Here is a 25681-nt window from a genome sequence, read left to right as displayed (position 1 = left end):
CTAAATACTGTTAACAGAACAATGGAGAAGCTAAGGCAAGATGGCCGCCCTCATAATCATGTACAGAAAATAGAATAAAATATCTAGTCCAGTATTGAACTGCTATCTAGTATGTGATCACACAGATCAGTATGGGACCGTGTTATCTAATAAGAGACCACACAGCCCAGTATGGGTCCAGGTTGTCTAGTATGAGGATATACAGTCCAGTATGGGTCCATGTTGTCTAGTATGAGGATATACAGTCCAGTATGGGTCCGTGTTGTCTAGTATAAGGTCACACAGTCCAGGATGGTTCCATGTTGTCTAGTATAAGGACACACAGTCCAGTATGGGTCCATGTTGTCTAGTATGAGGACACACAGTGCAGTATGGGTCCATGTTGTTCAGTATGAGGGCACAAGTCCAGTATGGGTCCGTGTTGTCTAGTATGAGGACCCACAGTCTAGTATGGGTCCATGTTGTCTAGTATGAGGACACACAGTCCAGTAAGGGTCCATGTTGTCTAGTATGAGGACACACAGTCCAGTATGGGTCCATGTTGTCTAGGCTGTTGCTGTCTGTGAAATGTTGCTGTTTTGTGGTTTCTTTGATTGAAACTTTGTCAAAACCTAAACAGGAAGGAAATATTGCAGAGATTGTATAGTCAGAAGTTTTGTGTGGCCCTGAATTATTACTGCTGCTGTATTACTGCCCTATATCATAGCAAAATATGTACAATGACAGTGCACTATGTAATGTACTGTACTATGACAGGCTGACACTTGGGGTACAGGATAATGACACACGGACCCCTGTGGCGATTCTCTGTTTTGCAGTGCTGCTTGTCATTCTGTGCTCCTCCTGTACATCTATGCTCCTCCTGTACATCTGTGCTCCTCCTGTACATCTGCACTCCTCCTGTACATCTGCGCTCCTCCTGTACATCTGCGCTCCTCCTGTACATCTGCGCTCCTCCTGTACATTTGCGCTCCTCCTTTACATCTGCGCTCCTCCTGTACATCTGCGCTCCTCCTTTACATCTGCGCTCCTCCTTTACATCTGCGCTCCTCCTGTACATCTGTGCTCCTCCTGTACATCTGCGCTCCTCCTGTACATTTGCGCTCCTCCTTTACATCTGCGCTCCTCCTGTACATCTGCGCTCCTCCTTTACATCTGCGCTCCTCCTTTACATCTGCGCTCCTCCTGTACATCTGTGCTCCTCCTGTACATCTGTACTCCTCCTGTACATCTGTGCTCCTCCTGTCATTCTGCTCTCCTCCTGTACATCTGCTCTCCTCCTGTACATCTGTGCTCCTACTTTACAACTATGCTCCTCCTGTACATCTGCGCTCCTCCTGTACATCTGCGCTCCTCCTGTACATCTGAGCTCCTCCTGTACATTTGTGCTTCTCCTGTACATCTGTGCTCCTCCTGTACATCTGCTCTCCTCCTGTACATCTGTGCTCCTCCTTTACAACTATGCTCCTCCTGTACATCTGCGCTCCTCCTGTACATCTGCGCTCCTCCTGTACATCTGCGCTCCTCCTTTACATCTGCGCTCCTCCTTTACATCTGCGCTCCTCCTGTACATCTGTGCTCCTCCTGTACATCTGTACTCCTCCTGTACATCTGTGCTCCTCCTGTACATCTGTACTCCTCCTGTACATCTATGCTCCTCCTGTCATTCTGCTCTCCTCCTGTACATCTGCTCTACTCCTGTACATCTGTACTCCTCCTGTACATCTGTGCTCCTCCTGTCATTCTGCTCTCCTCCTGTACATCTGCTCTCCTCCTGTACATCTGTACTCCTCCTGTACATCTGTGCTCCTCCTGTCATTCTGCTCTCCTCCTGTACATCTGCGCTCCTCCTGTACATCTGCACTCCTCCTGTACATCTGCGCTCCTCCTGTACATTTGTGCTTCTCCTGTACATCTGCGCTCCTCCTGTACATCTGTGCTTCTCCTGTACGTCTGCACTCCTCCTGTACATCTGTGCTCCTCCTTTACAACTATGCTCCTCCTGTACATCTGCGCTCCTCCTGTACATCTGCGCTCCTCCTGTACATCTGCGCTCCTCCTGTACAACTGTGCTCCTCCTGTACATCTGCGCTCCTCCTGTACATCTTCGCTCCTCCTGTACATCTGCTCTCCTCCTGTACATCTGTGCTCCTCCTTTACATCTGTGCTCCTCTTTTACAACTATGCTCCTCCTGTACAACTGTGCTCCTCCTGTACATCTGCGCTCTTCCTGTACATCTGCGCTCCTCCTGTCATTCTGCGCTCCTCCTGTACATCTGTGCTCCTCCTGTACATCTGTGCTCCTCCTGTACATCTGTGCTCCTCCTGTACAACTGTGCTCCTCCTGTACATCTGTGCTCCTCCTGTCATTCTGCGCTCCTCTTGTCACTCCTCCTGTCAGTCCCCTCAGCAGAATTCATTGTCTGAAAAACAGAACACTCTAACACAAAAATATTATATATTGTATACAGGGCCACTGCTGCAGCCAGGAATTCTGGGTAATTGTGACTTACACATACTGACCCTCCTTCCTAGTCTTCCAGCTGCCTCTTTTGCCTAATATAATACATATTGGACGTCATCTTTTCTCCATGTACAGAGCAGACAGTATAATAAAGCAAGGCTGCAGTGTAAAGTAGTGAGGCACAGAATATGATGGGTGGATTTCAAGTGCCTTTATACTCAGATAGTAGGTAATATACTCAAGCTGCATTATATCTCAGGAAAGAAGAAAGCAGTGATATTTCCCCCCCGGCCCCCCCATCGCTATTATCCATTATTTCCCTTCAGTGCTGCCTTTAGCTCCCGGGACAATTAATTGATCCAATGTCACATAGGTGAGCACATACTTGAAGGAGTTAAATTACTGAAGCGTCAGAGCCCCCCCCCCTCCCATTCATCATCCAGTAACGGCTGCGCCTCCATACAATGTGCCGGGTGTGGCCCCCATGTAAGTAAACACTTGTGAATTCCCATCGTGTGGTGGATGGATCCGGAGTAACAGCGAGAGTAACCCAAGACGCAAGAAATGGAGGAATCGATGGGATTAGATACAGCTGGTCAGCAGACAGTATCACACATGGTAGGATTAGATACACAGCTCAGCAGACAGTATCACGTATGATAGAATTAGATACAGCAGACAGTATCACACATGATAGGATTAGATACACAGCTCAGCATACAGTATCACACATGATAGGATTAGATACACAGCTCAGCAGACAGTATCACGCATGATAGGATTAGATACACAGCTCAGCAGACAGTATCACACATGATAGGATTAGATACACAGCTCAGCAGACAGTATCACACGTGATAGGATTAGATACACAGCTCAGCAGACAGTATCACACGTGATAGGATTAGATACACAGCTCAGCAGACAGTATCACACATGATAGGATTAGATACACAGCTCAGCAGACAGTATCACACATGATAGGATTAGATACACAGCTCAGCAGACAGTGTCACACATGGTAGGATTAGATACACAGCTCAGCAGACAGTATCACACATGATAGGATTAGATACACAGCTCAGCAGACAGTATAATATATGATAGGATTAGATACACAGCTCAGCAGACAGTATCACACATGATAGGATTAGATACACTGCTCAGCAGACAGTATCACACATGATAGGATTAGATACACAGCTCAGCAGACAGTATCACACATGATAGGATTAGATACACAGCTCAGCAGACAGTATCACACATGATAGGATTAGATACACTGCTCAGCAGACAGTATCACACATGGTAGGATTGGATACAGTGGAGAGTGGCACACTAGGATTAGATACAGCAGCTCAGCAGACTGTATCACACATGTGAGGATTACGTAGCAGACAGTATCACACATAATAGGCTTAGATACACGGTACAGATATAGATATGAGAGCTCCTCCCCCTTCATAGTATTTCTCCAGTGTCTGCCGCAGTCTGACCGCGGACTCCATTAGCGTCTCCGTAGACAAACATCTGTGTCTCTCAGATATAAACAACATTACTTGGCCGGCAGTAACAGCACAGAAAACACAGGGAGTATTTTATACAAAAGCTGATATTCCGTAATCCAAACCGCAGTTTACAAATTCTTCAGGAGGTAAAATCCCTCAGATTCCCAAATATTACATGAATTCTTTAATTAATCAGAAATTACAAGACCATGGTAAAATAAAGGGTTAAACACGTTCCTCTCCTGAAATACTTTGTGCTGCTGGGGGCCCTGCTCCTTCCACTATATAACTCTCAATCTGTGACCTCCCTATAAGATCAGCACACTCCTCTCCTGAAATACTCTGTGCTGCTGGGGGCCCTGCTCCTTCCACTATATAACTCTCAATCTGTGATCTCCCTATAAGATCAGCACACGCCTCTCCTACAATACTCTGTGCAGCTGGGGGACTTTCTTTTTCCACAAAGGGACAAACAGACCCATTCTCATATAGTGTCCAGCGTATCGTGTCTAGTTCTATCCAGAATCCATAGACAAGATGCTGTTGACAGATCCACAATTCTCATCACGTGCCTCTTCAGCACTGTCGGTGTATGATGATTAGGTCGTGACCCTGGCTGGTGGCGAAACCTTCAACTTCGGAAATCCTATTTACAAAGCATTTTATACACTTCTATTTTCCTTTTCCTGTAGTCGTCTTTTGACCTTGTTTCATCTGCCCAGGCAGCTCCCAACTCTGCATTTCAGGCCGCCATGTTTCATAAGTGGAAGACACAAGGATATATTTAGCACGTGGCTTTGGCTTACACACAGGAGGTGGAGGAACAAGATGGACGATGAGAGTTATTAGTACGTGCTGGTTTTGAAATCAATCCAAGATGTTTTGTAATAGGATTTGTAATGTTGTTGGTACTGGCTTGTTGTTCCAGATCTCGTTCAGTCAGACCAGGAGCTTCATTACCTTTTGAAATTTGCTGCACCACTTTTGGATGGAAATAGGGTAAGGCTTAGGCCCCGTGCAGCGAAACGCTGCAAAGCAATACTGCAACAAGACCATAGTATAAACGCATCATGGTTTCTTTTGCGTTTTTCACAGAAAGCAGGTATATTTGAGGAGCTAGTATACAGGAGAAGCTCTTCTACAAAAGGAGCATATCATCTATAGGAGGAGCTTGTCTGCAGGAGGAGGAGCTTAACTACAGGAGGAGGAGGAGTTTAACTACAGGAGGAGGCTGTCAATAGGAGGAGAAGCTTGCCTACAGAAGGAGGAGCTTAACTACAGGAGGAGGAGCTTAACTACAGGGGGAGGCTGTCTATAGGAGGAGAAGCTTGCCTACAGAAGGAGGAGCTTGTCTACAGGAGGAGGAGCTTAACTACAGGAGGAGGAGGAGTTTAACTACAGGAGGAGGCTGTCAATAGGAGGAGAAGCTTGTCTACAGAAGGAGGAGCTTAACTACAGGAGGAGGAGGAGCTTAACTACAGGAGGAGGCTGTCTATAGGAGGAAAAGCTTGCCTACAGAAGGAGGAGCTTGTCTACAGGAGGAGGATCTTGCGTATAGAAGGAGAAGCTTGTCTACAGGAGGAGGCTGTCTATAGGAGGAGAAGCTTGCCTACAGGAGGAGGAGCTTGTCTACTGGAGGAGGAGCTTGTCTACTGGAGGAGGCTCTCTATAGGAGGAGCTACTATACAGGAGAAGTTCTTCTAGAGGGAAATATTATCTACAGAAGGTTTATACATACAGAAGAAACACGTCAATAGGAGGAGGTTATCTGTAGAAGTCTCCAGGGCTATGAAGTTGATAATCCAAACCATAGATTTCTCTAATGTTCCATATCTCAGACACTGATGACTGGCAGCATATCTCCAGGAGGAACTTATCAATAGGTGGAGAATATCTACAGGAGGAACTTATCAATAGGTGGAGCATATCTAAAGGAGGAACTTATCAATAGGTGGAGAATATCTCCAGGAGGAACTTATCAATAGGTGGAGAATATCTCCAGGAGGAACTTATCAATAGTTGGAGCATATGTACAGGAGGAACTTATCAATAGGTGGAGAATATCTACAGGAGGAACTTATCAATAGGTGGAGCATATCTAAAGGAGGAACTTATCAATAGTTGGAGCATATGTACAGGAGGAACTTATCAATAGGGTTAGCATATCTACAGGAGGAACTTATCAATAGTTGGAGCATATGTACAGGAGGAACTTATCAATAGGTGGAGCATATCTACAGGAGGAACTTATCAATAGTTGGAGCATATCTAAAGGAGGAACTTATCAATCGGTGGAGCATATCTACAGGAGGAACTTATCAATAGTTGGAGCATATCTAAAGGAGGAACTTATCAATCGGTGGAGCATATCTACAGGAGTTATCTACATATCCACAGGTGTTATCTACATATCTACAGGCATTATATACAGGAGTTATCTTCAGGAGAATGTGGGGGCAGGGGGCTTATCACCAGGAGGAGGTCAGTGACAAGAGGAGGAAGAGGTTGTGTACAGAAGTAGAGTATCTAATGAGGTGTTGTATGGGGGAGGCCATCTACAGGAGGAAGATCTCATCAAGATACAAATGAGCTTTATTAGCATTACCAAAGAATAAAACATTTGGTGTTGCCAAAGCAGAAAAGGGGGTTGGGGGGGGTGGAGGGGGATGGATAGGGGGTCTGTGGCTTGGGGTTTGAGTGTCCTTAGGGTCTCATAGTTCTTGTTTGGGGCATAGGAGGAGCTCATCTACATAAGGCATTTATCTACAGGAAGAACATCTTTAGGGCATCTATAGGAGGAGCTCATCTACATAAGAGATTTATCTACAAGAAGAACATCTGTGCAGGAGGAACTTGTCTAGTAGAGCCTGGAGGGATTGTCTTCAGAAGGAGCTCATCTACAGGAAGAACTTTAGTGGAGAAGCTTTATCTACAGGGGGTTTTCTACAATACAGGAGATCATCTGGAGGTGCAGGAGATGCAGTCACAACATTTGTTTAGGAGCTCCTTAGAACAAGGTAGCAGATCCTGGTACATATCTGAGGCCAAATTGCTTTCTGAATTTTATCTTTCCTTTAGGCCTTGCTCTGACAGACATTTTCCATTTCCAGGTCACGCTCTTCCAGTCTTGTATCATCTACCAAACCTGATAATTAAATTGTACCAGCAATGCCCTGCCTATTGTTTGGGCAAGGCCTTTATTATAATAACAAGGGTGTACTCAGGGCACCTCCAGGACGGTGTCTTCACAATCACAATGTTTTTGCTAGACGTATAGATGGTTGTATGTAATATCTATATGTAGAGAGTCTATAAAAATATGTTTATCTCTGATCCTACAAATCTAAGGACATTTTTAATAGTTCCAATGAAAATCTATCAACCATAGCGAAAATTCCCTTACGCTGGGTTCACACCAGCGTTCGGTCTCCGATCTGAGGTTTCCGTTTTCTGCATGCAGAAGACGGAAACCTGTCAGACCGAGTCCGGCCGTGAGCGCCGGTGAGTGTTTTATGCTCTCCGCGGTGAAACAGTTTTTTTTAAACCGGATACAAAGTCCTGCATGTCCGACTCTCTGTCTGGATAAAAAAAAAAAAACCAGTTTCGCCGCGGAGAGCGCAAAACGCTCACCAGCGCTCACAGCCAGGCACTTTTCAAACCCATTCAAATGAAAGGGCTTGAAAATGTCTGCAGGTTTCCGTCTCCTGCCCAGTTTTGTGCAGGAAACGTAAACCTGCTAAACTAAGGCTGGGCGCAGGTGTGAACCTGGCCTTACTCAGAGCTGCTGATGCCCATCACCCAATGGCTTCATTGTAGGTATAAGCACATGTCTGGAGGTGCCACAGCTGACATGGGGACATCAATGAATCCTGAATATAATGCTGATCATCGTACATGGCACTTTGGACAACCTGGAGTAGTCTAATACCATGGAGTGGCATAAAAAAGAACTGACCCTATAGCAAATGGGGCTACATAAAAATGGTCCACACCAATATCCACTATCCTGGTCTGAGCGCATGGACATTTTGCAGTGTATTTACTATGACGTGTCTGAGATACAACTGTATTCTTTGTGTGTGCCCTTACCTTGCCCTCTAGCCTGGTGCCCACATAAATACAATGTTGTCTCACACGTATGGACCCCGTATAATCACTTCATCACGGTTGGTGCGAGGTGGAAGAGAGGGTCCTTTAACATTTCACTGCCCATGCATGGTGAATACCATGTGGAAGATTGATGACCCTCTCCGAGCCGTGATCCTACAGTGTTGTGTTACTCCAACTCTGACACAGCGTCTTCTTGTGGATATGACGGGTTTAGCAGCTTGTGCTTTGACAGGAATAACACTAACATTGTGCGCTACAGAATTAGCATTGTGTTTCATCTGGCAGCTGGAGAAAGCTTTGAGGGCCTTCAACGTACCACTCCATCCACCCACGTCCTCTATTCACACACGCCGTGTTCTTTACCTGCTGCTGACATTTAGTCCTCTGTGGGTGGAAAATAAGCAGGTTAATGGGATTATAACATTTCAGCCGAGTGCGGCGGTAATGTGGGGACCTGTGGTAATGACACCATGGCTTCCGGCATCTAAATGATACCATGCCATGACCTCATCATATACTCCTTAAAGGGACACTCCAAGTGTGCGGAAGCTGCTTAGATGTCACTAATATAGAAGAACCAAATAACCTGTCTGTAGTATGGTGTGGAGATATGTATAAATATGTCAGTGAGGAAAAAAAACTACAAAACCAGCAAAGATGGAGGACAGAACCAGCTAAAAGTCCTAGAAGATGCTGCTGAAATCTAAAAAAAAAACCCTCAAAACTCTATTCTGAGAGGAAGTGTGATATCCTATAAAGTACACAGGAGTGAAGAGAGATCAGAAGGATTATCTAGAAGATCTTGGTACTTCTATAAGTAAATCTGGTGGATCACTTTATGCTACTCCCTCTGTAGAGGATAAAATCTTATAGGACGTGGCCAGTAAACATTACAATGAATTGCTTGCCGCCACATTCTTTGACTGAGGCCACAAATCTACTCAAGTGAACTTCAGATACTTCGAGACGTCAGGAGGAGGAGGTTGTGATGTGTGCGGTCAGGTTCAACCAAGTGGAGATCTCCTCAAGAATAACAGTGAAACAGGCCAGTGACTATAAGAACTGCTGCCAAAGAATCCCATAGCTGGCGGCAGGCCATAGAAAACATGTCTATAGAGCGAGACCGATACAGTCTACTGACCAGCAGTGGTAGGTTATATCTGAGGGCTACCAAAATATTCATCTATTTCATATACACACATATACAGTATATATATATAATATAGTGGGCAAGTCCTTGTCTCCAGTGACTAGAGTCCAGATAGCCAATGGATATCTAATGTTCTAGAGTCATATTTCCAACAACCTGATCTGGATTGTTCCAAGCATAACAGCATAGGGGAGATGTGAGGAGAAGGCAGATACAATAATATACTCTATCTATCTATCTATCTATCTATCTATCTATCTATCTATCTATCTCCTATCTATCTAATATCTCAAATCTATCCATCTATTTGTCTATCAGTCTAAGAGAGCCTTCACACGAAGTTTATTCTCCGCTCATTCAGACACGTAAACACGTGTCAAAGTGACCGCTGTAAAACACAATCCCATAGACTTCAATGTGTGCCGCTCTTACGCACGCTACACATTGAAATCAATGGGTTTAAAAGCCTCCCATTCATTTCAATGTCTAGCTCGCGTAAAAGCGGCACACATTGAAGTCTATGGGATTGTGTTTTACAGCGGTCACTGTATCACACATTACTGCGGGCACAACACGGTCACATCCAGGTGTGTTGTCACCATGATACTACTCGACTGAAAACTGAAGACTAGTACTGGTGACCAGGTGGTAAACCAAAAACATCCGAGAGGAAAGTCACAATTGAGTCCAGACAGGAAACCTGTTAGTAATTTCCCCCGGTGATTAGTTACATTACTGCCTGCAGAGATAAGTATATATGCACATATATTACTACGCCGCTGAGTAACCGCACCTCATCGTAACAAGACATTTATCAGAATTAAATATTAACACTGTCGACAGTTCCTACAGAAACCGCATACCAAGGCGAAAGTCGGCGCTGGAAGACGTCAAATACTCAGCGAGCTGCAGATGGTTTTCATAAATTGAAGTTTATGGTAAAAATTCTCCCTCAAATATATTATAAACCTTTGCAATTCTTGAGGGGTTTATTTCACGGTCACATAGGTCATGTAGATTCAGAAAATTGTGTAATTAAGAAAAATGTACCATTTATTTTCCTCCTATTGTTTGGGTTTGGACTCTGATTCTAAACTTGATGATTTTTCGGAATATTCTGCTGTGACTCAATGTTGTCAATGTTCAGATGAAAAGACAACCAAGAAGTAAAGCTGCGAAGCGATCAGCCTCGGCTGGCACAGTCGCTGTCACTGCTGTGGAAAGTTTTAAGTGTTTTGACATGTTGGTGAGGTGCTAGTCCTTCATGATGGGTGTTGGCCATTTTATTTTTAGTGTTTTTGTGCTTTATTTGTGCACATTTCTGGATTGGACCAGCTCAAGAAAAACCAACGTTGTAAATTTTTGAGCACCATGTGAATGGGTGGCCGAGAGGTCATTGAACTCCAGCACCATGTGTACAATAGACCAGTATCTTGTAATGCTAATGATATTTGCACAGTATGTAACCTCATATAACTGCGCGTCTTCTTCCTGCACGTTCACAAACAAGGGCGTAGCTATAGCAGGTATGTTGGTAGCCATCACTACCAGGCCCAGAAGCCTCAGGGGGCCCAAAGGCCTCTCTTCAACATTGGAAGACATCATTACTAAAGATAGCACATAGTAAGTGGCGGCCCCATCACATATTTTGCACTGGGTCTCAGGAGCTTCACGTTACACCTCTGTACAAGATCACATTCTTCAGGAAACATGGCTCTCAGAAGGTAAAGATATCCTTGGAAACAAGTCTGCAAAATAAGAGAAAACTGTCCCTAGGGCCACCGTAGGGAACGTCCCTATAACATTGCCCAACCCTTGAATGAGCCTTAGACTGTTTTGGCTTTGTTTGTCCTTTTCCTACAGAGGAGTTTTCTGGTTGGCTGTAAGATGCCATTTACAGGAGCTCTGGGAAAATTGTGATTCACCTCATCCAGTTGGTGGTGAGATGTCTTTGGGGCAATGGAAGAGTCTGTAGAATAATAGCAATAGCCCTCCCTCCAGTAAAAATAGGGATAACCAGGAGGTTTCCTCTCATTGTGGGATATAAAGGGTTCAGATATGGGGGAAAGGTAAAGCTGGACTGTATCCTTTAGGCCCATAATTGTTGGTGAAGCCCAATAGATAATGGCGGCATGTGTCTTCAGTGATCACATCCAACAAGGTCAAAATGAGATCAGTTCTATATATAGAACTATTGGATCACATAATAGATTGGGTGAACATTCAGTACGTTGCCTGCAACATAAATAAATAGGACAAGGATCAACCCGCCATCTTGAGATGGATTATAATTTGCACCTGGTATCATTCTCCCAGCACTGGCCTTACTTTACATCCTCATATTTTATTGCATAATGTCTCTTTGTCCTCCTCTTCCTGGATATCAGATGCCTGATAACACTGTGTACACATCATCTCAGGACTTTGTAATATCCCTAGAGAACCATGAGCTCAGATGGTGCCCATATACCTAGATTATGGTGATTTAAGGGGATTTTCCAGATGATAAAAAATGTAAAATTACCTGCCAATGGCATAAGATAGAAGAAGAATCAGTGTGCACCTGCCTGATCCAGCCCCTGTTCGCCAGCGATCCTCCCAGACCTGTACATGTATGTGACCACTACAACCATTGATTGGTCACCAACTGGATTCCTGTTCGATCCTATGATTCAACCCAATACCTAATATTGTATAGTCAGTGACGGTGTCTTAGAATTGAGGTTCATAATGAGGTTTCCTCTCTGCAATATGGTAAAAGTCAATGCCAAGAAACAGATAGCAATGGTGGTCAGTTCAGGAGACTGGCCATGTGACCTTACTAGAAGACTACATTTATGTGAACAGTACTGACCCCCTGCATTGTGTCCTACATTTAACTCCTTCCTCAAATTTTCAGGACCCATATTCCATTTTATGCCATAAACAGTCACCATAGTGTTCCTCTTATTCAGATAGCATTCTGCTCTTCCTTGTCACATACCCATGCCGGGCTCGGCAGGGCATAATTGTACTTCCAGTGTGTCCAGTGGCCGCTATAGACATGTCTGCTAGTGACTTATCTACCCGGACAATAAAAGGATCGGATTCATTCATGGATAAAGGATTATTTGCAGTTTCGGCCACAAAATCGAAGAATGAGGGATATTAATAGTAACAGAGGAAAAGATCCGGTAGGATTCTCTAGACTTGCAACGTTGCTATTTACAGTAAGAGAAGCGGAGATGTGTATATACATACATATATATATAGAGAGAGAGAGAGAGAGAGGTAGGTATATATCAAGTATTCTTTACAGTACGAGTAGTCATAGTATACAGTTGTAGGTTTTTATACACCACATTTTCAGAATGGTATGGTTACTCAGAGATGTCACCCACGGCTAGCCTGGGGCTCTGCTTTATTTTACGACACAGCGTCTCATTGATGCTCACTATTACATTACTTCACATCCATTAGTCACTATTATTACCGTTCTATGTCTATCCTCTTTCATTTGGGCGTCCAGCCACAGGTCTATGAGCTCACTTGGATATTTTATAACATGAACCCCACAAGGACAACGCGTCTCATGAATTAGGCCGCCTGCCAGGTTATTGTTAGATTGTAAGAAACTGTATCTCGCTGTAATTTATTGAAAGGACAAATTATTGGACACAGAACACAGAAAGGCGGTGAATGGACTGAGAATGAACCGCTACGAAAATCTAATTTCCCCGAATACCTGTGGGAGGTTAGCCATTCAGCAGACAGTACAAAGACTGGAAGAAGAAATTACTTAGGAGCTTAGATAATAAGGCGTAATATTACCCTGATACGAGTCCCTAGCCAAGCCAAAATCAGCCTCACGTAGAAAGCAGGGTGCCAAAGCATTTGCAACGGGATAATGGCCCCTGATATCATTACAATTGTGCCCCCTTTAGATAAGTTATGACACGTGAAGTATGATGTCCTGTAGTCATAAAATTTGGAGTATATCTTGTAGCCTGTAATAAAGCTGGATTTGCATTGTAGGATCGTGCTGACACTTCTCCATTGTTCGGAGCTCTTTCTCCTGTAGTTGCTCTCTTGTTCCCGCGCTATAGTTTGCATGTTTTGTCATTTCCATTAGTAAAATAGAACAAGAGCAGTAAGCGCACAGCCAAACCTTTGTAGTCACAATGGCCGCTCTCTGGAGTAGATTACGCTTCAGGGAAATGTTTATGCAAAGATAATTTTGTAGTGCTCGTAATATGCTCACTTCCGCATAAATGGGTCCCCTCCCCCACTTGTTTATCAAAGCTTAGCCTGAGTGTACTGCAGGAGAGTCAACATCTCCTATTATACTGAGAATGGGAGCCACGTGGAGGATATGTGTATCTTCGGTAGTGTACTAGATGCTAATTGCACTGTGTGGAAGACATCTTGTCCCTTGCTGCATTGTGAGCACTTGGGTCACCCATTCTTAGGGGAACCCACTTGGTGGATTTCGCCGTCTCTAGATTATTTCAGTGTCACAGGCCATTATCTTCTAAACAAGACAGTAGATGACCTTCTAGTAAACTGAAGACAGTTCTTCCAGGTGATTTCTGTGTATCCATGCTTAGTCATCCTAACAAATGTCCACCACATCAGATTCTGATATTTTGGTGGAATCTACCGACAGTCTGATGACACCCTTCTGCCTTTTGGGTAACAACTCAGCTTGTATGCTTGGTAGCTCTGATTCCATTGGCTTTAGGTAAGATAATCCAGAATCCAAAGCTGGACATCAGGACAGGTAGCAGAGGTGCATACATAACAGAAGTCCCATAGGCCACAGGTAGCAGTGGTATAACAGGATACTGAAGGCCACCATTAGCAGAGGTGTAGGAGAATGCCACAGGTAGTTAAGGTATAGTAGAAAAGCAAAGGCCTCAGGTAGTAGAGGTACAGAAGAAGCCTTAAGTCAGAAGGCCTCAGGTATTAGAGGTATAGCAGAAGCCTTAAGTCAGAAGGCCTCAGGTACTAGAGGTATAGCAGAAGCCTTAAGTCAGAAGGCCTCAGGTACTAGAGGTATAGCAGAAGCCTTAAGTCAGAAGGCCTCAGATAGTAGAGGTATAGCAGAAGGCCTCACGTAGTAGAGGTATAGCAGAAGACTTTCGTCAGAAGGCCTCAGGTAGTATAGGTATAGCAGAAGCCTATAGGCTAAAGATTAATAACAGAAGTTAGAAGACCCTCGGTATTAGAGGTCTAGTAGAATCCCATCGGCAACAGGTAACCAGGCAAGGAGAGGGAGCACACCAATTGTTGAGTTATTAATTTCACTTCTGGTGGGACACAATACCAGAAACCATTTTATCACATACAGACATCTCATGCCTTACTATGACCCAACATTACTGTGACCCAACCTCTACTAACATTACTAAGCCATAATTGAAGGTGAATTCCCTATAATGGCCATGATATTGTAATAGTCTGGGACCACTGACCTTCAGAAGACGTTAGAGAAGGGGGATGTGGTCATTTGAGTCCTCATATTTCGAAGCTGGAAACAACATAGTGGCCTCAGTGTAGGGACTGGTGGTGGTGGACTGGGGGTAGGTTGGCTTCACCATTGTAAATAACTTTTTCTTTATACTCCATGGATTTCCAGAGTAGGAGGGCCAGCAGACATCATATACCCGACTACTAGCACTAGTACTTAGAGGTTTTGGTCCATTTAAATTGGGGGAGAAAAATGCTTTTAGCATCGCAGCATCGCACTGAAGAAGTCGGCAGCCTGGCTGAGATGAATAGCTCTCGGGTCTGCTTTATATTATATAACAATCCAGTCATTCATCAGCCCTTGGCTCAATACGCTTCATTCGCTTTAATGAGGGCAGACGCTGGTAATGTGAGATCCGCTGGATTCCCAGCTTTCTGGATACAGTATCCGTCCTGAGACATAAAATTACCTGATTTCTAACATGTGTAGAATCGCTCATTGTATAGGATTTGCAGGAAAGTATTAACCAGTCATTAATATATGTACACAACTATAAAAGTGAAACTTGGTCTCCAGACCTCCAGAGTAAAATCCAGTATCTGTAGACTTCATATGTATGACCTTATTCCTCATTTTACTAGAATAGGCTTCTGTTACTGGATGGAAACTATCAGCAAGCTGGTTAGCTGCTGGTGACGGATCTTACTGTTCAGTTTCTTAACCTGCAGATGTCTGACACCAGTCCGATTATTGTAGAAATCCCTTTTACTGCCCTGGACTGTCAGGACTTTGGAGGGTAGTAAACAGGTAGACTCATAGGTCAGTCTCCAACCATCACCCTTTGCGATACACAGAACATACCTAATAATAGGGTGACCCTCAAAGGTAGGACTTTGTGACGACATTTCTTGACCCATTTGTTTGAACCAAAGACAAAGTTGTTCCCACAATATGGACCTTTCTCTGGAGAATGGATTTCATAGGAACCCTACAATGTTCACCCCAACCCTACAAGGTTCCTGCTTGGTCTGGTGATACCACACTACAACCCAACCGCTTGGAAATTCAAGACCCCATCCCATCATTGTATTCATCTTGAATCCACCCACTCACAATAGACAATGAGGGATGCAGGGTAACGGACCCACTAAAATCATTGTTTCTATCTTTTAGGATTCCAACCTTACCCTTTACACGGACAACCCAGACCTGACGCCATGCTTCCAGAATACGGTCGTCGCTTGGATCCCCTGCATCTACCTCTGGGCCATACTGCCATTTTATATTATTTATTTAAAGTATAACAGGAAAGGATATATTGTGCTGTCGATGCTAAGCAAAGCCAAAACGGTAAGGACGGTCGTGACTTCCTCTGTATGTGCAGATGGCAGTATGTATAAGATACCGCAGGGTGATATAACCGCAGATATAATCATTACACCTCACTTCTATCTTTCAGCTGTTCGGGGTGCTGCTGTGGTGCGTGTGTTGGGCGGACATGTTTTATTCTTTCCATAGTCTTATACAGGGCGACCCTCCTCCACCAGTGTACTTCATCACCCCCCTCATAGTCGGAATAACTATGGTTTGTATTGATTATGATTTTTTTATCTTAATTGATTATTACCCAGATCACTATCCACATCAATGTTCACACATTTCAACTGATAGGCAGATAAATATTGATTGATCCGCTTAGAGAGGACCTTCCTCCACCTCCACCACTCCCAACTCTTTGCACTGTCTAATAGACATCATGTCACTGATTGGGATTTTTTCTCTAGCCCCCATCATTCCTGAGCATTTGGTGCTGTTAGTTTCAGCACTCAATATGCTACTTAGCTTCTCTACTGACAGGAGGGCAGTCCTAGGCTGGAGCAGGTGTCTGGGACCGCCCACCTGACAATACAGAGCCTGATTAGCATATTAAGTGCTGAAACTGAGCCCTGATTATTCATGGACAGTGGGGACAAGAAAAAATTCCAGCTGCATCAAGGTCCTTGGATCGGCACCTATTGAAAAGTTGGTACAGGTGGTGAAAGGTCTTCTTAAAGGTCTCCATGATAACACTACAACAAAGTTTCTCTCAGTAGTGCAGCCTCAGGGTTTGGGCCTGTAACGTCTTTAATCAGGATAGCAAAAAGTGAAAAAAAAAAAGTTCTAATTTTCTTTTGAGAATCTTGGCTTTTGGTGCTTACATAGAAAAGTAGAGTCTCAAGTTCCAGAAATCTCCACCAAACACTAGAAGAGTAGGAAAGTAGGATGAGCCTCTTCCCCGGACCCCCATTAATGTTACATGTATGTAGTGTAATGCCTCAAATTTTTCCTATTTTGCAGATCGCAGCAACAATACTTATCCAGTATGAAAGGCTGAGGGGTGTCCAATCCTCAGGGGTGCTAATAATATTTTGGTTCCTATCAACACTATGCGCCATTATACCATTCCGCTCCAAGGTCATGTCTTCAGTTGGGGAGGTAATGGGATGAGCTCGTAGTAACTGTGTAGTGTTGTTGGCCCCGGATGATCCTCCATCATGACTAATATTTTGTATCTTCCCATGTTTAGGGTGTCACAAATAGATTCCGCTTCACCACGTTTTTTATTTATTTCTCTCTGCTTGTGGTGGAGCTTATTCTCTCCTGCTTCAAAGAGGCGCGACCATTCTTCTCCCCCGTCAGATCAGACAGCGTGAGTCCATGTTCTCTACTAATATCTGCTACAATGTGTAGGAACCAACACTGAGTGTCGCTCATATCTTCTCCTCAGAATCCCTCTCCAGAGTCAGATGCCGGGTTTCTATCAAGATTAACATTCTGGTGGTTCACCAGGTAAGCCATATGGATTGATCAACCTCAACAGGGCCATGTACACAGGGGCACAGTTATTCCCTCGTGAGCCAGTGAAGGATCGACAACATTGTCTTCATAAGCTGGAGATATCAGTGACTGATGGATAATCTTTAAGAGTATCTTTGCCCATCATTGCATTATATACAGCCATGAGGTATTCCCCTGCTGATATGTAAAGATGATTGACAGCTTGAATTAAGGACTTCCCCCGCTCTTCGGAGAGAGTCTTGAAACCTTTCCCCAACCACCATTGAGTACAGACAGCCTTGAGACCAATCCTAGTCAGTGAATAAGAGACTGAACACCTTGAGATCTTTCCCCGATCTCAGTGACTATCCACTTCCCATCAGTGAGCCAGTGACAGCCTCGATATGTTCACCGTCCATTAGAAAGTGATCGACAGCCTTGAGATGATCTCCTGCTCATCAGTAAATGATTGACAGCCTTGTCTTCATGATTCGAGGCCACTAGAGATTGTCTCTGAAAGTAATACCTGAGTTTTTGATGATGTCGATGATAATGTTGATATTTTCTGCCCCATAGGCTGGCAATACTGGGCTACAAAAGACCTCTGGAAGACAAGGACCTTTGGTCTTTGAATGAAGATGACAGTTCTAAAACAGTCGTCTCAAAACTCATTAAAGAATGGGAAAAGGAGAAGAACAAGATCAGGTTTGTTATAGATAATGGACCTCACTGGTGGATTAACCTGCAAGATCGGCCAAACCTTCAATAACCTTCTGTTGACAAGGCTCATGTCTCAATCCTTCTAGAGTACCAAAATATATACAAGCTACAGTACACTCAAAACAGAGGTCATATAAGTGACCCAGTCTCTTGTATTTGTCCCAAATGAGGACACCATTCTTTCAGCACTGTGCACCAGGAGTAGTTTGCCTTGGGTTGGACCTTCCCACCATTGTTCTTGTGTCCTTCCCCTGGATCTACACAATAATATACACGTAATATTATAAATGTAGGTTTTATCATTCACATATTTTTCCATAATTCTTTTCTGCTGCAGGACGAGTGAAGTGAAGTTCACCAAAACCCAGGAGGTGGAGATGAACCATGTGGATGAAAAAATCGGCGAGTCCGATGTCCTAATTGAAAACAGCAAAAAGAAGATGGAGCCTTCCTTCTTGAAGGTCTTGATAAAGACATTTGGTCCTTTCTTTTTGATTGGTTCTGTTTTCAAGCTGTTCCAGGACCTCTTGTCATTTGTGAACCCGCAGTTGCTGAGGTACGTCATGGGACATCTAGAGGGATGAGCCCTTCAGGAACATACGCCTACCCTATCACAGGCTTCGCCATGGGTCCACACATACTGGACCATAACAGAAACATTTCTGTCACCCTTTCCTAATACTTGATTGCCTCTTATCTTCCAGCATTCTCATTGACTTCATTAAAGATGACCAGGCCCCTGCATGGTGGGGGTTCAGTATCGCGGCTTTGATGTTCCTCTCCTCTGTGGCTCAGACATTGATCCTCCATCAGCATTTCCACTACTGTTTCATCACTGGGATGCGGCTGAGAAGTGCTATCACTGGTGTCATATACAGGAAGGTGAGGTTTATGGGTACTGCAGCCGTCCATGCTAGGTAGATAACAAATGCTGACCAGAGATGTCTTCTGGAGTACTGAAGGTGTCTGCCGCAATCTTTTTAGCCAATGGATGTTGAGCCTTCTTTGCAGATCCAAGGAATGCTCCTCAGGGTGGAGTAAGGTAAGCCGTGAAGCAGTGCACATCCTCTTTAGCCATGACATGTCAATGCATGACATTTACGAAATCTGATAGGGAAATTGGGCTACCCCTTGTTCTTGTGCAGGGTTTCTGCCTGGCTTGGTGCTATATATTGTCTACTACTTCACCTTAAATTATCCATTTTATGTTTTCTAAAGTCGCTGGTGATCACAAATGCTGCAAAACGTTCTTCTACTGTTGGAGAAGTTGTGAACCTCATGTCAGTGGACGCTCAACGTTTCCAGGATTTGACCACTTTCCTGAACATGCTGTGGTCGGCTCCGCTGCAGATCTGCCTGGCACTTTATTTTCTCTGGCAGGTAATGGACAGGTTAATTATTAACTAATTAAAAGGATAAAGGAGAAATCTGCACTGCCCCTAGTGGAGGGTCATGGTACTGCACTGCTTATAACTTCAGGGCAGGACTACTGAAGGTACCTGCTGCCTTCAGATATATTAATATGTTGACTTATTGATCTTCCTCTTACAGACACTGGGGCCTTCTGTGCTGGCTGGAGTCGCCGTCATGATTCTCCTCATCCCTATTAATGCTTTTATAGCCATGAAAACCAGGGCCTTCCAAGTAAGTGACAATTATAGGGATTGTTTTATCTTCATTATGTGGGATGGAGACATGAGGTTTACTGCTAGAGAGTAATGATTTTATTCTGCCCCCTGCTGGAGGGTAATGGAACTGTTCTGCCTCCTGTGAAGACTAATAGTGACATTCTGCTCCCTGGTGGAGAGCAATGGTGCTCGTCTTCAGCCTGCCGCAGAATAATGGCACTGTTCTTCCCCTGATGGAGAGCAGTGGGCTGTTCTTTTCCTTCCCAGGGATCAGTGGTGTTGTGATACCCTCTTCTGGAGGGCAATGGTGCTGTTTTTCCCTTTCTGGAGGGCAAGGGTAGTGTTCTTCCTCCTTTTGTGAACCAGCATTGTCACCCTGCACTATACTGTAAAGTTAATCTGCCCTCTGCTTGAGAGCAGTGGTACTATTCTGCCTCCTTCTGGAGGTCAATGGTAGTGTTCTGCCTCCTGCTTTAAAGCAGTAGTTTAGCTCTGCACTGTACTGTACAGCAATAGTTCTGTTCGGCCCCCTGCTGGAGGGCAGTGGTATTGTATACCCTGACTGCCCTCTCCATGTATCATATCTGTCCTTTCCTTGTGGTCAGGTGGAGCAGATGCAGTACAAGGATTCTAGGATTAAGCTGATGAATGAAATCCTGAACGGTATCAAGGTCCTGAAGCTGTACGCCTGGGAGCCCTCTTTTTCTCAGAAGGTTCTGGAGATCCGCAGCAAGGAGCTCAATGTCCTAAAAAAGTCGGCGTACCTCAATGCATTATCCACCTTTGCATGGACCAGTGCGCCATTCCTGGTAAGACCAGACAATCATGGCTATAGGATAGGCTCTGTAGGTTTTGGGAAACTCCCGATTTACCTGCTGAGAGTTGTAGTTGGTGGAGAGGTTCAGTGGGTGATGAGGATGTCACATATCTCCTCAGGTGGCGCTGACTACATTCGCCGTGTACGTGTCTGTAGACGAGAAGAACATTCTGGACGCAGAGACGGCCTTTGTCTCCCTCTCTCTATTTAATATTTTAAGGTTTCCTCTGAACATGTTACCCCAAGTCATCAGCAACCTGGCGCAGGTATGAGACACTATCCAGAGAGAGTCCATTAATCCATCATCCACTAATCTGGAGTGCTAGACAATAGTATTAATCATGATAATATCTGATAATCCAGCCCCATTAATAGTAGTAACATCTAATAATCCCATTTCTTTAATCTGGCACTGATATAACCTCATAAATACTGCGTTATCAGATATATCTTATGTATACCAGATGTCTGTAAATTATATATATATATATATATATATATATATATATATATATATATATATATATATACTCCTGTACCCCAGGCCAGCGTCTCCATTAAGAGGATCCAGAACTTTCTGGCCAATGATGAGCTAGATCCAACCGCAGTCAACAAGGAGAAGTCAGTAAGCGGTGAGCGCGACGCCATTATGGACGTCTATTACTTTACATTTCATTTGCCATTTGGACGACTCTTAGGATTTTTCAGGGAACATAATAATATATTACTCTTTGTCTTCTCTGTCTCTTATGGTTTCCAGGCGTCGCCATCACGGTCAAGGAAGGGACATTCAGTTGGGCAAAATCAAGTGATCCAGTACTGAAAAAGTAAGGAAGTTTAGTGCCACCAAGTGGCTGATCAATGTAATTTCTGGGGGGGTGATGAGGACTGTATTAGGACAGAGATAATATGTTGGGAACCCTAAACCTGCACCCCCTCCATGATGCCCCCTGAGTCTTCAGACCTTACTTCCCTTCAGTACAGTCTATGAACATCGCTCTCTTCTACCTTCAGTATCAATTTGCTGGTCCCTTCCGGCTCGCTGGTCGCCATCGTTGGTCATGTCGGTTGTGGAAAGTCATCCCTGGTGTCGGCTCTTCTGGGAGAAATGGAGAAGATGGAAGGAGACGTGTCTGTGCGGGTCGGTAGGATTTCCAAATAACTAAGGGTGCATGCACACGGAGTAATGCTCTGCTCATTCAGACATGTAAACACGTGTCAGAGTGACCGCAGTAAAACAGAATACCATTGATTTCAATGGGTGTCGGTCTTACGCACACTACACGTTGAAATCAATGGGTTTAAAAGCCTCTCATTGATTTCAATGTGTATCGTGCGTAAGACCAGCACCCATTGAAATCAATGGAATTCTGTTTTACAACAGTCACTCTGACATGTGTTTACGTGTCAGAATGAGCGGCGCGTTACTCCGTGGGAACGGAGCCTTACATAGCACGAGATCATCCTTGTACAAAGTAATGAACTGTCAGCGCAGTAAAGAAGAGTGTGTGTAGGTGCAGAATAGGCGACTGCAGTAACCTAGGATATATATATATTATATATATACCGTATATATATATATATATATATATATATATGTGTGTGTGCTATGCTCTTGTGTGCCGCAGGGATCGGTGGCGTACGTTCCACAGCAGGCCTGGATACAGAACTCAACGCTGAAGGACAACATCTTGTTTGGTCGACCAGAAAATGAGAAAAATTATAAAAAGGTTCTAGAAGCCTGCGCCCTGCTGACCGACCTGGAGGTGCTGCCGGGGGGAGACCAGACCGAGATTGGGGAAAAGGTGACCCATATAATGTATATCTCACAGTGCTCTCCTGAAATACTCTGTGCAGCCAGCAAGTAGTCCCCTCCCACTATATATCTCACACCTTCCTAAAATACTCTGCGCTGCTGGGGATCCAGCCCCTTGCACTTAATATCTCATACTTCTCCCTGAAATACTCTGTGCTTGAGATCCTGTCCATTACACTTGTCTCCTGAAATACTCTGTGCTTCTAGGGTGACACTGCTCCTTCCGCTATGTCGCTGTCTTGGTGATCTGTATATACAATGATTGACGTGATGTGTCCCTTATTCACCCCGCAGGGTATAAATCTTTCTGGAGGGCAGAAGCAGCGGGTGAGCCTGGCCCGGGCCGTGTATAGCACCTCGGATGTTTACCTGTTGGACGACCCCCTCTCGGCTGTAGACGCTCACGTGGCCAAACATATCTTTGACAATGTGATTGGTCCTGACGGATTACTGCGAGGAAAAGTGAGTACGAGAAAAACCTGAAATCTAATGTTACATGTTACAGATTCCCAGAACATGTCTCATCGTGTGACAAAATAACCTCCTGGGGCAATGTAATGCCAATCCTGTGTATCTAAGACAGTCATGTGTGATAGTGTCTGCTGAGCTGTGTATCTAATCCTATCATGTGTGATACTGTCTGCTGAGCTGTGTATCTAATCCTATCATGTGTGATACTGTCTGCTGAGCTGTGTATCTAATCCTATCATGTGTGATACTGTCTGCTGAGCTGTGTATCTAATCCTATCATGTGTGATACTGTCTGCTGAGCTGTGTATCTAATCCTACCATGTGTGATACTGTCTGCTGAGCTGTGTATCTAATCCCATCATGTGTGATACTGACTGCTGAGCTGTGTATCTAATCCTATCATGTGTGATACTGTCTGCTGAGCTGTGTATCTAATCCCATCATGTGTGATACTGTCTGTTGAGCTGTGTATCTAATCCTATCATGTGTGATACTGTCTGCTGAGCTGTGTATCTAATCCTATCATGTGTGATACTGTCTGTTGAGCTGTGTATCTAATCCTATCATGTGTGATACTGTCTGCTGAGCTGTGTATCTAATCCTATCATTTGTGATACTGTCTGCTGAGCTGTGTATCTAATCCTCTCATGTGTGATACTGTCTGCTGAGCTGTGTATCTAATCCTATCATGTGTGATACTGCCTGATGCGCTGTGTATCTAATCCTATCCTGTGTGATACTGTCTGCTGAGCTGTGTATCTAATCCTATTATATGTGATACTGTCTGTTGAGCTGTGTATCTAATCCTATCATGTGTGATACTGTCTGCTGAGCTGTGTATCTAATCCTATCATTTGTGATACTGTCTGCTGAGCTGTGTATCTAATCCTCTCATGTGTGATACTGTCTGCTGAGCTGTGTATCTAATCCTATCATGTGTGATACTGTCTGTTGAGCTGTGTATCTAATCCTATCATGTGTGATACTGTCTGCTGAGCTGTGTATCTAATCCTATCATTTGTGATACTGTCTGCTGAGCTGTGTATCTAATCCTCTCATGTGTGATACTGTCTGCTGAGCTGTGTATCTAATCCTATCATGTGTGATACTGCCTGATGCGCTGTGTATCTAATCCTATCCTGTGTGATACTGTCTGCTGAGCTGTGTATCTAATCCTATTATATGTGATACTGTCTGCTGCGCTGTGTATCTAATCCTATCCTGTGTGATACTGTCTGCTGAGCTGTGTATCTAATCCTATCGTGTGTGATACTGTCTGCTGACCTGTGTATCTAATCCTATTATATGTGATACTGTCTGCTGAGCTGTGTATCTAATCCTATTATATGTGATACTGCCTGCTGCGCTGTGTATCTAATCCTATCCTGTGTGATACTGTCTGCTGAGCTGTGTATCTAATCCTATTATATGTGATACTGTCTGCTGAGCTGTGTATCTAATCCTCTCATGTGTGATACTGTATGCTGAGCTGTGTATCTAATCCTCTCATGTGTGATACTGTCTGCTGAGCTGGGTATCTAATCCATCATGTGTGATACTGTGCTGAGCTGTGTATCTAATCCTACCATGTGTGATACTGTCTGCTGAGCTGTGTATCTAATCCTCTCATGTGTGATACTGTATGCTGAGCTGTGTATCTAATCCTACCATGTGTGATACTGTATGCTGAGCTGTGTATCTAATCCTACCATGTGTGATACTGTATGCTGAGCTGTGTATCTAATCCTATCATGTGTGATACTGTGCTGAGCTGTGTATCTAATCCTAACATGTGTGATGCTGTCTGCTGAGCTGTGTATCTAATCCTATCATGTGTGATACTGTCTGCTGAGCTGTGTATCTAATCCTATCATGTGTGATACAGTGCTGAGCTGTGTATCTAATCCTACCATGTGTGATACTGTATGCTGAGCTGTGTATCTAATCCTACCATGTGTGATACTGTCTGCTGAGCTGTGTATCTAATCCTCTCATGTGTGATACTGTATGCTGAGCTGTGTATCTAATCCTATCATGTGTGATACTGTCTGCTGAGCTGTGTATCTAATCCTATTATATGTGATACTGTCTGCTGAGCTGTGTATCTAATCCTATCATGTGTGATACTGTCTGCTGAGCTGTGTATCTAATCCTCTCATGTGTGATACTGTATGCTGAGCTGTGTATCTAATCCTACCATGTGTGATACTGTCTGCTGAGCTGTGTATCTAATCCTATCGTGTGTGATACTGTCTGCTGACCTGTGTATCTAATCCTATTATATGTGATACTGTCTGCTGAGCTGTGTATCTAATCCTCTCATGTGTGATACTGTATGCTGAGCTGTGTATCTAATCCTACCATGTGTGATACTGTCTGCTGAGCTGTGTATCTAATCCTATTATATGTGATACTGCCTGCTGCGCTGTGTATCTAATCCTATCCTGTGTGATACTGTCTGCTGAGCTGTGTATCTAATCCATCATGTGTGATACTGTCTGCTGAGCTGTGTATCTAATCCTATCATGTGTGATACTGTCTGCTGAGCTGTGTATCTAATCCTCTCATGTGTGATACTGTATGCTGAGCTGTGTATCTAATCCTATCATGTGTGATACTGTCTGCTGAGCTGTGTATCTAATCCTATTATTTGTGATACTGTCTGCTGAGCTGTGTATCTAATCCTATCGTGTGATACTGTCTGCTGAGCTGTGTATCTAATCCTACCATG

The 25681-nt window shown here is 44.0% G+C and overlaps 1 protein-coding gene across 1 annotated transcript in view; it reads left to right on the top strand.

The window, feature by feature from the left end:
- Positions 1–25681, top strand: part of ABCC3 (ATP binding cassette subfamily C member 3) — a 42268-nt gene that overhangs the window by 4945 nt on the left and 11642 nt on the right. Inside the window, exons 2-18 of the mRNA XM_075279509.1 lie at positions 15855–16031; positions 16141–16266; positions 17019–17156; positions 17248–17370; positions 17449–17510; positions 18075–18203; positions 18556–18774; positions 18923–19100; positions 19437–19598; positions 19770–19862; positions 20452–20655; positions 20783–20929; positions 21208–21295; positions 21424–21490; positions 21678–21804; positions 22292–22468; positions 22774–22941. Of these exons, the coding sequence (XP_075135610.1) occupies positions 15855–16031; positions 16141–16266; positions 17019–17156; positions 17248–17370; positions 17449–17510; positions 18075–18203; positions 18556–18774; positions 18923–19100; positions 19437–19598; positions 19770–19862; positions 20452–20655; positions 20783–20929; positions 21208–21295; positions 21424–21490; positions 21678–21804; positions 22292–22468; positions 22774–22941 (2385 nt within the window). The remainder of the gene's footprint in view (positions 1–15854; positions 16032–16140; positions 16267–17018; positions 17157–17247; positions 17371–17448; positions 17511–18074; positions 18204–18555; positions 18775–18922; positions 19101–19436; positions 19599–19769; positions 19863–20451; positions 20656–20782; positions 20930–21207; positions 21296–21423; positions 21491–21677; positions 21805–22291; positions 22469–22773; positions 22942–25681) is intronic.

This window comes from Leptodactylus fuscus, chromosome 6 (genome assembly GCF_031893055.1).
Source record: "Leptodactylus fuscus isolate aLepFus1 chromosome 6, aLepFus1.hap2, whole genome shotgun sequence".
NCBI classification, from domain to species: domain Eukaryota; kingdom Metazoa; phylum Chordata; class Amphibia; order Anura; family Leptodactylidae; genus Leptodactylus; species Leptodactylus fuscus.
Note: the sequence above shows the minus strand (reverse complement) of the source record. Positions and strands in the feature narration are given on the sequence as shown.